The 14,810-nt window shown below is 45.7% G+C and overlaps 2 protein-coding genes and 1 long non-coding RNA gene across 3 annotated transcripts in view; 2 read left to right on the top strand and 1 right to left on the bottom strand.

Moving 5' to 3' along the window:
• The window catches only part of nbeal2 (neurobeachin-like 2), a 42,844-nt gene extending 38,910 nt beyond the window's left edge, over positions 1-3,934 (bottom strand). The window contains 1 exon segment of the mRNA XM_049024802.1: positions 3,795-3,934. Within this exon segment, the coding sequence (XP_048880759.1) occupies positions 3,795-3,845 (51 nt within the window). The 5' untranslated portion in view covers positions 3,846-3,934.
• A 371-nt stretch (positions 3,935-4,305) lies between these two features.
• LOC125748538 (uncharacterized) lies at positions 4,306-6,213 on the top strand. Its single transcript, XR_007399585.1, has 2 exons — positions 4,306-4,436; positions 5,162-6,213. It is a non-coding gene; the product is annotated as an uncharacterized LOC125748538 (long non-coding RNA).
• Positions 6,214-9,253: 3,040 nt separating this feature from the next.
• Positions 9,254-14,735, top strand: ccdc12 (coiled-coil domain containing 12). Its single transcript, XM_049025000.1, has 7 exons — positions 9,254-9,566; positions 11,906-11,982; positions 13,033-13,112; positions 13,321-13,382; positions 13,486-13,520; positions 13,666-13,742; positions 14,407-14,735. Exons 1-7 carry the CDS (start codon positions 9,345-9,347, stop codon positions 14,484-14,486), a joined length of 633 nt encoding a protein of 210 aa, XP_048880957.1. The 5' UTR covers positions 9,254-9,344; the 3' UTR covers positions 14,487-14,735.
• The last annotated feature ends 75 nt before the right edge of the window (positions 14,736-14,810 follow it).

Here is a 14,810-nt window from a genome sequence, read left to right as displayed (position 1 = left end):
CAGACAACAATCTCGCTACTTCAGATACATCAGCTTTAATCACCATTTCCACCTGCACAGCTGTCCAACCATCAGATCTGCAATACCTGCACAAAAAAATCAGATACTGTCACCTTCTTAAAAAATACCTTCATTCCTATATCATTTCTAACACCAGAGCTGCTCCCAGGCAGAAACTCGATTAATTAGCTTGTTAATGAGTACATTTCCCCTTTCCGTTGTTCAGAGCCAGCTGAAGTGGTGAGAAATAATTAAATCAGATAAAAATAATAAAACAAGCAACCAAAATCTAAAGAGAATTTGTATCCAAAACGTTATATTATATTATTTATATTAAAAAGATTCACACACACACACAAGCGGCATCCAACCCTATCTCCCTAAGAGGCACTGAAATATGCCAAAACCCATTTAACTCATTTTTAATTCACAAAGGCTTGCTACAAACCTAACCCTAATATTGAAGCTGCCTGCATCTACTCTGAATGAAGTGTAATGGGGGGGGCTTCATTCAGCACCCCTTCTCCTGACAAGGTGTGACCCCCCCCAAATGAGCACTCCCATAATTAGATAACAATCCTACAAATCCTGCTGACAGGGTACACCTTCAAACATTATGCCGTGTAAATCCGTCACAGGGCGGGGGGGGGGGGGGGGGGCGTACTGTCAGTGAACCTATTCTCAGACACACTCGTGAGATATCACTGAAACACTTTTCACACTGTTGGATAGATGGACCCCCCCCCCCCACACACACACACACACACACACACACACACACACACACACACACACACTGCTGACCTTTGCAGGCTCTTCCTTAACATGGGGGCTGGGGGTGGATCCAGGCAATAGCCAGAGGCCGTATACAGCCTTGCAACTGGCGACTGACACTCCTGGATAATGTAACGCCCTCTATCAGATACTTGGACCTGCATAAACACTGGAAACTCACCACGGATACAAGTACAAAAATAAAGGCCCAAAATTCACTTTGACGATCATAACAACCACTGTCTTACACCCCAGGCAACTTAAACCCACATAAGGAGCCTTTTTGTTTTAACTTAAACCTTTCATTTAGCAACGTGATTCTGCTCCCTCGCAGTCCTCCAGCACGCGGGGAGGGTCCACGTCTGGGCGTTAAGCAGCCTTAATAAGCCAAAGTGCCCGCAGCATTTCATACCTGTGATGAGGACATCGCTTTGTCTGACAGGTGCTGGGGGGGGGGGGGGGGGGTGCAATGAGTAGCAGAGCAGGAGATTAACTCATTAAATGTCACCTGAGACTCCTGGACCAGCCTTCAGGTCATGGACACACTTTCCATTCATTGGTGACCTTTGCTGGTCAGCGAGTCACCGGTACCTCCTGACAGCACAAGGCCAAAAAACATTAAGACATTAAGATGTAAACACCACTGGCCAGTAACATGACCTCCCTGAAGACTCCGGGGAACCCAGGGGCACACATACGTTTGTCAAATTTCACATCACCTTGACCCCAAACAGGCAAAGCTTGGACTATAAATACTATCTAGTGATTCTGACATTATCTGGATTCACTGGATGCTGTTAAATAATTCATCCCATCATTCACAGGTCCATGTTATCAAATTAACCTTATCAGCTTTAGCTGTGGAATGCAGAAATAGTTACGGAAAACATTATGAGCCTCAAAAACAAAATTAAGTTGCTAAATTCAGCTCCAGCTTATTGGAGAAGTGTATCACCGCTATGAAACCATCTTACAACACAAGGATATGAAGGATTTTTCTGCATTGAAACACTTTCTATGCAGCTACCTGGAGGTCAAAGACGGTATCAGCATAATATCAACGTGAGATTTCAGGGCACATTTTACTTGAAAATACCTGCATTTCAAAACCCGCATTTTCGGTGACTGAGATGTTACACAACTGATCCAGAGGTACACACCCTGTGAGCTCTCGTCTCTCATGTTGCCCAGTGATTGTGACACCGTCCCAGCTTAATAAAATGGATTAAATTATGTACTATTTTGTAAAAACACAAAAAAGATGTGAAGTTTCCAAAAAAATTATAAACAAACAATGATGATTACAGTGTGAGAAATAATCAAACACACACACAGACACACACAAATACAAATACACACACACACACACACACACACACAGACACAAATACACACAGACACACACAAATACACACACACATACACACCGATACGTAATGGAATAGAATGAGTGTGTGTACAGGAAAATGAAGACGCACTGCGTGGGTGGAGCATAACGTAAGCAGAATTCACAATTTCAACTCCTGCCTGCTGAAACAGATTGAGGGAACAGGTCTGTCTACCTTCCATAGACTTTGGTTAACCCCTCCACCTCTCTCCTGAACTCACCAGAGCAACTCCCAATTGAGGGGGGGGGGATGGAAAAGGGTTGGTGTGCCTCCCCCCAGGAAGGGTGACTCGGGCACACAAAAACACCTCTCTTATCTGAAAGGCACGTGTGCCACTACAGCCAGCAAATGCTCTCTGGAAACTCACAACGACATGTCATGAGTTTCCAGCAGCCCTGTTCGGGTGCCAGTAACATATGACAAGCCAGTCAGAGGGAAACTGGCGCACTTACCGACAACTCCGTACTTTAGATACACGGTATCCTCATTTGAACCCTATTTATAAAATCCTGTTCCACGCTTACGTGCAATAAAACAACTCTTTCAAACTCAGAGCTTCCCTTAAAGTCACATTTGACCTGATGTGCGGCCATTTCCGTGGAGATAAGAAGACGGGTTCAGAGGTTCATTAAATCCTGGACTTGCTGAGGAGTGGCTGGGCGCCATACCACCTTGGGGGGGCTATGAAAGCCACACGCCAGATTACACCTGCTGTTTCCCGTTTCCATGGTGTCACTCCTGGGACAACCCACCCCCCAGCAAGCAAAAGGTGCGGATGTGAGTAAACGGCGTGGACGTTAATTTAAAGGGTACCTCTAAACTTGCATTACACTCACGTTAGTTACGTAGTTTCAGTCACGTGGCTACATGGCTTTCTTTCCCTAGCATCTATCTAATCGTTTACTTTTTTCCCAAATGCAAAATTAAAGAATCTGATTAGTCTACCGACTTCACAGCCAGAGAAAGTAAATCCGCCCCATTAATCGCTTTTCCGTATCCGCACAAACAGCACGGCCAAGATGTTCATTATTTATAGCCTAGTTACAAAGAAGGGTTTCTCGATATATATTTATATATTTTAAACAGGTCCAATGGAACAAGAGGAACTGTCTCGATTAAATGCATGATCTGAATGTCAAAGCACACATAAAAACAAAAGCCACTGATATTTGCTCCGGAGAAACGGTAGTGACGCTTTAAACGATGGGTTTGGGATATTGCCCTTTAGCGCGTCTGTTTGGGTAAACTAACCAGGAAGCTACATTACCTGACCCTAGCAGGTAGTTATGCGCTGCTACTCAGTCGCGCTACTCGCCGGAGTGACGCCGTGACTCCATTTGTGACTTTAGTCTGCTGCTACTAATCGTCATATAATTATAATGATAAAAGCGGTGCATGGAGCCGTCGCGAAAGTTGACTTAGTGTCTCCCACTGCTACTTCCTCATACACGCCTCAATAAACAAACTTGACAGCAGCACTAAGTGCGTTTCGTGAAGCGCCTCAAACAGCCGAATAAAGTCATGAACATGTCGGATCAAACAGGTGCCCCGCGGCCGTGTGATCGCCGCTTGTATATTATTATTATTATTATCTATTTATGCGTTTGGCTTTTTTGGTTTTGTTTCGCTCACCTTGGTGTAATACAACATCCACAGTTCGTAAAGCCGGTCTTTGGAAGCCATCCTCTACCGGCGATCCTGTTAAAACATTCGGCTCCCGGTTCAGTCCAGCGTCGTCGTGTCGGTCCCCGCGGAGGCTGCGACCGGCAGTTCGCTCCGGGCTGCTCGGCTATCCACCGACAGCTAGCCGCTGCATGATCTTCTGTGCGCTCGTCCAGCCTTTCAGTCAGCTAGCGCCCCCGAAGTCATCGGATAAGTGCTGGTGGATGACATTAAAAAAGACGCACTAAAAGTGGCGCTCTTATTGAGTGCGATCGCACGAAGCAGGGAAGCGCTGGATATCAAAAATAGTAAATATTAACATGTACGCGCGCTGAATAAACACCAGCAAAGATGTAAGACAACAGTGACAAGCCCGACTGCAAGTACACGCACAGGTTGGTATAAAACAGCCCCCATGCGGTATCCGCCCTCTTGCTTCGCAGATCTAATGATTGGCAAGGGCTCCTATCCAGAGTGCCAGCAGCTCTTTAAAAACAGAAAGAAACAATGACAGATTAGTCGTCACTCGTACACTTGTAAAGAAGTGAGGAATTCACCTCCGCTCGACTTGCTCTGACTCCGCCGCGAACTGCGTAGATCATATACAGACAGGTAAGGGACTTAAAGGCGCAGTGGCGTCTATTAAGAGGCTACGGTTACTGCTGCACCCAGACTAACTTAATTTACGACTAGAGGTCATACGCGACAGACGCCTTTTTAAGCTAGTCGATCTTCAGAAGCACGCCGCCATATGCGGGAAGTTCATACAATGTTAGGAAATCACGAACCTGTAAATGACAAGCAGGTGGAACGTGAACGTGTGGGAAACGTAAAGGTTTGTTATGTGATGAAAATTAACGAAATGCTTTTCGAGCAACTGCAGAGTTTCCAGCTGAGATTGGTAAGCATCTACTCATAGCTTTTTAGAATAAGTTAAACCAGAAGTTTGCGTCTGCGGTGTATTTTACTGTCTAGAAACCCCGTTTGCTACACATTGGTCTTACCTCCCCCACATTTTAGAATGTGGATCATGACGCACAACATAATCTCTTTAAAATTATTTTATGACCATTGCACCTTTTGCAGTTTCGGCTACATTTGGCGAATAAAAATCAGAATCAGTTTATTCGCCGAATGCACACAGTACAAAGGAATTAGACCTGGCTAGACAGCGACGTGGAAATTGAGAAAAAGAATTAAAGGTTAGGAATAGGTCATTATAAAGTTAATGTTTTCTGTCAGTAATGTTATTCTTTAAATACGTTTTGATGTCTAGTGGGTGAAACACTCCTGGTCAGGATGCTAACCACACATCCTTGGAACTTTACCTTCTGCAGGGAGGGGTACATTCATCCGGATTCCGCTTCATGCCCACAGCTTGGATGGCGGTAACGGGCCCCTGCAGATTAGCCAGGGCAGTGCTGAAGTGGGGAGAGTCTATCAGCAGGTCATCCAAGTAAAGCACACTGTCACTGCACAGCCTGCACCTTGGCTTCCAAAGTCAGCGTCACCTCCTAATAGCCACTGGGGGGGGGTCAAGGGAACGCGGCAAGCCCAGTGATGACTCCAGAGGTATCATTGATACATGGCAGGGCGTAGGAACCAGTCTTGGTGATGGTATGGAGTTGGCAGTTGGTGACACAAGGCTGCTGTCCTCACCTGCAGCTACTATCTCCCTGCTTTGTTCAACTTCTGCCTGCCTCTGTAAATGTCTACAGTGTTGGGGTCGGCCTCTCCTGTCACTGAGTGCAGTTGCTCTCCACCCCTCTGGTGTGTGTCTTTGTCCAAGTACAGCTCCACCTAACTGACGGAGAAGGTGAATAAGCGACGAGAAAAGCAGGGGCCCTCAGAGCTGCTGAAACAAAAATGTCAGCAAACCAAGCCTTAGTCAGCTCCCAATACCACAATTCATATAGTGGATTATGTCTGGAATACCAGCTCAATTACTGTGTATACTTCTAAAAATGATTTCTATATTAATTTACAAGCCTTATGTATGCAGTGGGTAAACACCACATAATAAATTTTGCAAAAGTTAGGCCTAAACGTCTAACCATTGTAATTCACTGCTAATTAAACTCAAGCATTTCAACTTTTTCGGTGACTTTAAATGTATGTTACACATTGCCTGGGTCATGTGACCCCTGAGTTTATGCAGCAGGCAGTCAACCACATTCTGTGTGATTCTGATCAGTGCTGCTTTGCATTGAGGTGTGCAACTGTGATATTTGTAAGTAAAATAACTCATAAACATCTTCTGAGGATGAACATGTAAAGCTAGTCTTCACAATGTACTGGGAAACATAGCAAGACCAGTAGGCAGTTCTCATCACCCTGGTGCAATACTGGTGGACAATTTTACCAAATAAATATATATAATATTCTTGAAGTATTCAAGGAGTGGATGCTTTAAATTCTTTACAGTGGGTAAGAGTTTCCTTGGCACTCATAGGCTTTGGAACGTTCCGGTCTGCCCCTAAGCCAATGGGGCTTGACCGGTAGGACAGCCCCAGGATGAGAGACACAAAACACAGACTCGGGCGAGACAACTAGACAACCAGGAAATGGTAAGTTAGTCTCATAACTCACAGCTCTGTTTAAGGAGGCTGGGAGCTTAACTGTCAGCAGCTCGGACAAGGTCACAGATCGGGCTCTGTTTGCCGAGTACCAGTCGGCAACAGGTATAACAATAATGGTACTGGCAGTATTCACACTGTGAGAAAAAAAGAGAACCAGTTTGTACCTTTGCTTGTCACTGGGGCTGTACCCTCAAGGGTCTGCCAGTTGTACCCTTAGCTATACTTAATTGTACCTTTTAAGGTACAGAAATATACCTCCAATGGAACAGAAATGTTCCTCAGTGTCCATTTCTGTACCTTAAAAGGTACAATTACTTACAGCTAATGGTACAGTTGGCAGACCCTGTTTTTTCTGTTACTGCGGGGAGTGTTGCTATGCACCATATATGAACTTTCCTTCAGTTTTTTTCACCAGATGTTTTTTGATATTAACCAAATCCTGTATTTATTAAACATCTGTTTCATAGTATATTTAAAGTCTCCTATCATCCACATTGTCAATTAGTGCTACTGTGTAGGCTTCAGTAGTCAGATGATGACCCCAGCTCTACCCAAGTCGTATTTCAGTTTATAAAATAAATCAATAAAAACTAAGCTCCCCAGGTGCTTCACTCAATAGAAGCAGTGCTTTGTCCCTGGGTGGCGGCCTGGCTCCCACTGTGGCAGCTTCACCCAATAGAAGCAGTGCTTCGTCCCTGGGTGGCGGCCTGGCTCCCACTGTGGCAGCTTCACCCAATAGAAGCAGTGCTTCGTCCCTGGGTGGCGGCCTGGCTCCCACTGTGGCAGCTTCACCCAACAGAAGCAGTGCTTCGTCCCTGGGTGGCGGCCTGGCTCCCACTGTGGCAGCTTCACCCAATAGAAGCACTGCTTCGTCCCTGGGTGGCGGCCTGGCTCCCACTGTGGCTGCTTCACTCAATAGAAGCAGTGCTTCGTCCCTGGGTGGCGGCCTGGCTCCCACTGTGGCAGCTTCACCCAATAGAAGCACTGCTTTGTCCCTGAATGGCGGCCTGGCTCCCACTGTGGCTGCTTCACTCAATAGAAGCAGTGCTTCGTCCCTGGGTGGCAGCCTGACTCCCACTGTGGCTGCGGACCAAGCTGTACCAAAGCGGGTCTGTTGATGTTCTGACACAAGGTGGAGACTTGCCAAGCGTGACGGATGAGTCAGTTTCCGGTTAACCTCAGCTCTTTCTCGGCAGGGAGAATAGCAGGAACACACACCTTGTGTTTTCCGGTCAGCCAAGTCTGATAAAAAGGCGGGAAAGTATTATATTGTGAAACCAGGAAAAGGATTATAAACACAGGCTACAGGCCAAAGCAAAGTGCCTTCTACACTGGGCCTCGGGAGGTAACCCCTGACATTTTTTGGGGAGTCCCAGTGACCAGTGTTGGCTGTGATGGCCGAACACCCCGCGCTCTCATCGCTCTCCAGTGGTGTGGATTGTCAGCTGAGTGGCCAACGGGGGGGGGGGGCAGGCAGATGCAAGCAAATAGAGCCATTGTCCTGGTTTGTCACTGCAGTTTGGTACAGCTAACAGCGTGAAGTAGGGAAGTTAGGCTGGCATGCACTGGGAGCTTAACTTCACTCCTGCCTGTTTGATGTGCATAGCAGTCAATTTGGAGGAGATTTATGAGAAATAGGGCAATAGGCCATTCCTAATAGGGAGAAAATAGGGATTTATTTTAAAATTAAGTGCATACAAAAAAATGGGATTATTCCCCAGCAACATATGTGCTTTCAAAACATGCCATTACAATAGCATCCTGATCCAGAAAACACTCGACATGTTTTTAGGGTATAGAAATCTGCTTCTATGAAGAAGACGGCTGGACAAAAGCTGCCCCCTTAGGTATCTCCCAACTTGCAGAAAACAGTCTAATAATGTGAAGCACAAGCTACCTCAGCACCAATTTTGCATCCTTAACCTGGGCTGGTTCTTATGCTTCTGATTATTAGGACCCCCTATGTAAGCTTGTCTCATTTCAGGACATTTGTCAATGGGATGGGGTATAGAAAGGACCTCCTTGCTGTAGTATTGCCATGGTGATGTCCTACATTCTGCACTGGGCATGGCTGCGTACTCTGTGGAGCTCTGTTCTCCTGATTGGGTCTCTGCATCTTTTCCAGGGGGGCGGGAGTGTGAGCGTCTGTGTGTGTCAGTAGCGTATTTATTTATTTATTTATTTTGCTCGCAATTCGCATCCACAGGTGTTCATTTGCAGTCATATGCGGAAACCAGCAGGGTACATGGGTGTGCTTGAATGGAAACAGTGGTAAAAATGTACTTCAAAATGGGATTCTTAGGTGATTAAACTGTAAAAACGTGGGCGAGTTGCACAGGAAATGTTTAATCACCACCACATTTGTAACAAGTGATTTGTACTGCGACATGGAGGAAATGTCGGTTTCAGAGCTCATTGTATTAATGATCCATATATGGGAAGAATTTTTGCCTTGGAATAAATAAGGTTTATCTAATCTAATTTCGTATTTGTGTAGTATACAGTACAGCATCGTTTACTTCAGATTTCAAGAGTATATGCACATGTGCGATTAAACAATATTCACCATTGAGTTTGAATTCTACATAATCATGGAAGTTGCTACATTGATTGATAGTGTGGTAATAAGAGAGGACCGGACATCTACATAACGTGCGCTGTTGCTTACCCGTACACGTGTAGTAATACGCAAGGATGTAGATTCGTTTATCGCCGGTTCTCACCTATCCTGACCAATACTGTGGGAGCAGATGTAATTTAAAATCCTATATGAAGATGGAATTAGGGTATGATATAATGTAGAAACAAGCTTTTAAATGAAGCAATCGCTTTACAATTGTACGGACCAACTCCTTCTAAGCGAATTAGCAAGTGGATCAGGATATAAGATTATATTCTCTTCGATTTTCGAAATGTCAGTTGTCGAATGGGCTAACATAGTATGCAAATAATCACTACGAAGTCAGCTCGGTTTACAGCCCCAGTCTCCCAAGTGCAGTTAAATCGACCTACTCGGCTCTCTTTTGCTTCTGCCTGTATCGACTATCTGGCCTTCAACTTCGTCAGCCGCCATCATATCATGGAGCCGGTGGTTGGTGCGCTTCAGGAGCAGGCTTTGAAAAGGAAAGAAAGATTAAAGGCACTAAGATCCAGACAGCTACAAGTGAGTTTCCAATAAACGTTTTTCGTTAAATGGCGAGTTTAAAAGAGGAAGTTGTGAGGTCTGTGAAGAGCTGTAGTACGTTTTGCAAGTGCTGCGGCCTAAACCGAAGCATGCTTCGTGTTGCTAGCCAGTTTGTGTTGGTTTGCACTAGTTACACAATAAATATCCCGCAATAACTTATTTGTGGCTATTAATAGATTTCATATGTATATATGTAAGAATAATACATGCACAACAGTGTAGTTATTCACGTCGTCCTGGTGTGGTTTGTTTTATTATACACATGAATTCTGGCGATATTGCTCGTGTTCTGTCCCCGTTTGTCTGTAAAATGAAGTTTTGATAGCTTTGAAAGAGAGCCTGTTAACTTATTAGGGAGCTAACTTACCCATGTTATTAAAGTTTAAAGTTATAATGTTTTCACCACTATTCAGTAAGCATGGGCATCGCTAAACCCCTTTTACTGGGGCACGTTTATGTGCTGTGCCCCAGTAAAATCTCACGTTTTGCTTTCGAAAAATATGTGTAATGGGGGGTGGGGGCTTATGCCCCAATATAGCTTTATGTCTAGCAATGCCCCTGCCGGCAGGTTTATTGTGGAACCATTCTTTGACAGTAATACATCTAATGACTTTCTGTTGATCCCCACACGCGCCGGCTGTACGTGACGTCGAGGAGTCGGACTATAGGGTCGGAAAAACTGATGCATCTTTTTTCACTAAAGGCAAGCGATGACAGGCAGATTAAAATCCAGTGTACAGGAAGAAACTTTATAGCAGGACGCTGCGCATGCACTCAGGAAACCCGATAGCATTTAATTAAACTATTTCATATATCTAGTACATGGCTGCGTTACAAAGGGGAAGGTTTCCCATGTTATGATACTTCTCCCTTTATCATTTTTATGAAAAGCAAAATCTGTGAAATGGAATTTAATCACAAAAAGCATGTTTAATTTCTCCATATTATTTGAAATGCAGTTGTGACAATCTTATATTTTGCATTTCTCAATCCATTGTGGAAAGTTCCTGTGAGACGCCTGGCAATCAGATATTTCTGTGTGTAGCTTAAGACATGGCTTGCTAGCTGGAATCTGCTTGGAGGCCAGCAGGCTACTTGTCCGCCCTCGGTAGCGTGTGGAGGTCCAGGCGACTCCGCCGATGTCTGCAGACCCCGTCACCGCACGAAAAACTATCCCAAACACGAAGGGGTGAAACTGGAACAGCGGCGAGAGACGTGACACGTAATGCCTTATTGTCGTCTATTTATGCGGTCTGCAGAGACTGGCCTGTCTTTCTCAGTCTGTTACCTAATTAAACTTGATGTAATCGCCGGTTGAGTGAACTGCACAATTGACATTACGAAACGTTTTTTCAGTACATTTTTAACCTTTATTTGCTCTTTAAAGTAGGTTAAAATTAGATTTCGGTTTTATAAGTCTTGAGCCTTTATTTTGTATAGTACATTTAATTGATAAAAACACAAGCAATGATTTTCTTTTTGAAGAAGCCACTCAGCTGTTTGGCGTCCCCAAGGTTTTGGGCTCCTTTGCGCCATTGCGCTTGCGCGCCTGTACGCCGCCTTACGCACCCTTGTAATTCGCCGTCGCTTTCGTTGACACCGTACACGTATCGCAGCCGGATTTAGCGGTAGGAACGCCGTGTTCTGTCCTCTGTGCTCTGGGCCATTTCCTGCATCGGCGTCCAACTGCAGCTGGCGGTTGCTGCAGTGCCGGTCTGACCTGCTGCGGCGGCTTTGTTTGCCTTCCAGTCAACGTCGGCTGAACTGCGCCCGGAGTCCCGGGGCAGGTGTCATGTTCGGCACCGTGTTTTACATGACTCGGCTCTCTGCGGGGCCTTCCTACAGCCTGCAGTGCTCTCAGCGCGGCTCGCCTTAAGTGTGCCTCCCCGTCTGCTAGCTGAGAGCTCGGCTTAACTAAATCTGCGTCACTCAGCCTCAGAGCCTAACAGATATACTTTTGTTTGATGTTTGAATCGTTCACCTTGAAGGATGTAAATACTGTTATCGGTCGGTGCCAGGAGGAAAAACGCGCTGGAAAGGGGACGTTCAGAAAGCATTTCACTTGTAGCCCCCAACCATTTTTGTTTTGATTGATGGCAGATGCTATTACTGAGGTAATGGGTCTGAAAGGGAATGGCAGTGTTTGGCTGTCTTCTGCACTTAAAATGAACTGCATGCGGGCGCGAGGTTTCGCGTTAGTTGCTACGAGACGACCGTAGCGCACGCGCAGCAGCGGCAGGCATGTGCAGGAATCAGACAGTGTGCAGATCCAGATGAGGTTTCTGTTTACTGCAGTTCCGCTGCTTCTAATCCCACAGGGGAATGTTCCAGAAGATGGGGAGCCGGACAGGAAGAGAATGCTGGAAGAGGAGGAGGGTGTGGAAGAGAGACACAGGTGTGCCCACAGCACTCCCATATGTGTACGGAAACACACAAGTAGCAGAGGAATGAATTAGGGTTACAGTCAATTTGATGATCTGGTGCCTAATGCATATGTAGGCGGCTGTGTGTGTGGTGTCAGTGGTGAATTTTGCCAAGCAAGCAGCGTGACGTTATGTTTTCCACAGAATCAAAAAACTCTGTGGGTTAGGTTTAATAATGAATTAAAATCACATCCAATGCAATTATCTCCATAATTTTACTGGTTATATCTTTAACTCTGGTGCTGCTAACTTTGAATATTGATAGATTTTTGGTTTGCGGTTCAGCAAAAATGAGTCAGCAGATGTGGGAAAACGTGTGTGTGTGTGTGTGTGTATGTGTATATATGTATATATATATATATATATATATATATATATATGTGTGTATGTGTGTATATGTATGTATATGTGTATGTGTGTATGTATAATCTTCTGAAGGGTTTTTTTCTACAGAAGGTGATTAAAGTATGAAGGTAAAGTATGTGGAGGACTGATGCTGGGTGCCGTTGTCTCTTCCTGTTCTCAAAGCCCTCATTTCACTGTCATGTGACCCCTCTCGCCCCCACCCCCAGTACCCGATGCTAAGCAAAAGAGGGCAGTGAATTTTTACCTTTGAGTCAGAGAAGGAGATTTATACCTGCACAGCCCCGGGCCTGGTTCCCAGTTAAGAAGCTTCATTACATATAGACCTTAATCCCTCTGTTTACCAAAAACATCGTCACTCCCTACAAAGCCTCTATCCTCTTCTTATAATCTTCCATTAGACAGCTTTAATGTAAGGCGCGCTCCCTGTGTGTTCATGCAGATCATTGCCCGCACACCACCTCCTGGATACTCCCTTTGTGTAAGCAGGGTGGACACTTGCACTATTTATTGGTATTACGTGACTGGTTATCTGGGAATGTGCTGCCCCCTGCTGGTGTGTCTCAGTACTACATAGCAGAGCCATCTGGTGGTTGGTTCACTGTGTGTCTGTGGTCCTTTTTTCCGCGTTATTTTAATGTCATTTCCTGTGTTTGTAGAGAACTAAGACTGAGAAATTACACACCAGAGGATGAGGAACTGAAGGAGAGGCAGGTCCCCAAGGCCAAACCTGCATCTGGTGAGGGCTCTGAATTAATCCCGGCCATTACACTGGTCGTGTTGACATGGGATTGGCAGATTGAATCCCGCAGCGGTCCTGTGAGATTTGTGCCTTACCTTGTACCCTTCCCAGGGAAGGAATAATGAAGAATGTTAAGACCTGTCTAGATGCTGTACATCACGCTGGGTTTAACCGAAGGTGTGATTGTCGTTTCCTTGTACAACAGTGGAGGAGAAGGTTAAGGAGCAGCTGGATGCTGCGACCCCCAAGCCAGTCATTGAGGAAGTGGTGAGTGGGGAGTCCTGGGAGCTGCACGGTGACAGTGGCATGGAGGGTACATGAGTGTATGTGTCTAAAGTCACACGCTGATCTTTGTTTTGGTTCGCTACAGGACTTGGTAAACCTCGCTCCCCGGAAGCCTGACTGGTAAGGGCTAGTAATAATAAATCATAATACTCTCTATTAGCATTTGTTTTATCCTCTGTAATGCATTTCATTACCGGCCCTAATTATGGTGAGGATTAAATCCGGCCATGACGCACCGTGTCCTGTTCTGCTGCTTCACGTGCAGGGATCTGAAGAGAGATGTGGCCAAGAAGCTGGAGAAGCTGGAGAAGCGGACGCAGAAGGCCATTGCCGAGCTGATCCGTGAGTCAGGGCCTGGGAGCGCTTCCCATGTCGGGGGCAGGCAGGCCGCACGAGGTGCTAGGATCAGGTTTAGAATCTGTGGCAGCCAGGATGTGCCACTCCTTAGTAAGTGATGAGAGAGAGCTCTTCCCGGCTAATTCCTCTGTGGGTGCCGTGAGGACTGGAGGGCTTTAAAGGCGCTTTGAGATGACCTCATGGTGGTTCTCCAGTCAGACATTTGCAGAAGCGCTCTCAAAAGTGGCAGGATGCAAAACAAATCTGATTCAAGGTTTTGTGAAGACATTCAGCATTGGAGTTTTGCACCGTCAGCTGGTGGCATCTGGTGGGAGTGGGAGGGAGAGGTCTCTGCTCCGGGTGCTGATGGGCCTGTATCAGCCCTCTGTCGCAGGCTGTGACTTGTGAGGCAGTTTCTGTGAATGGAAGGCTAAAAATGAAAGTGTATATTGTGGTTTAATATCTGCAAAAGGTCAGCTGTACAGCTGTAGTGTTTTAGACCTTTAATTCCCAAGGAGATTATGGTGCTTTACAACATCCATTATCGTTATGAAGTAAAGTAATCAGCACAGTGACTCTGACGTAGGCCGTGCTACATTGTGTCTGCTGGGTTAGCATTAGCTGCCGGATGTTTGCGTGTGTAAATCCGCTGGGTTCTGCGTTCCTCCAGGGGAACGTCTGAAGGGCAGCGAGGCGGAGCTGGCCGGTGCCGTCGGAGCCGTGAAGGAAGGAGAAGGGGATTCGGACTGAGCCCTGGGACCTGGTCGAGGGAGCTGACTCTAAGACCTGGTGTCATCAGAGGCCAAGGCTGTGAACTACCAGCCATCTATGCTGGAGGCCGGACAGAGAGAAGGTGTTTGACTTCAGCGTGATACTGGACTTGCTGTTTACCCCTCAGAGCTGATTTTTTTATTATATATGAAAATAACCTGTTCAGAGGAGAATCTGTTGTTGAATTTTGTACATATTTTTCCAAGTAAACATTTTGAATTTTCAAAATTTCTCTTGTACATGCTTGTTAACTCCATGAAGTATTTTTCTTAGTTCCATACCACACACGACTGAAATAGCCAG

This window comes from Brienomyrus brachyistius, chromosome 9 (genome assembly GCF_023856365.1).
Source record: "Brienomyrus brachyistius isolate T26 chromosome 9, BBRACH_0.4, whole genome shotgun sequence".
NCBI classification, from domain to species: Eukaryota; Metazoa; Chordata; class Actinopteri; order Osteoglossiformes; family Mormyridae; genus Brienomyrus; species Brienomyrus brachyistius.
The sequence above is the reverse complement of the archived record's forward strand: the minus strand, read 5'-3'. Positions and strand labels throughout refer to the sequence as shown.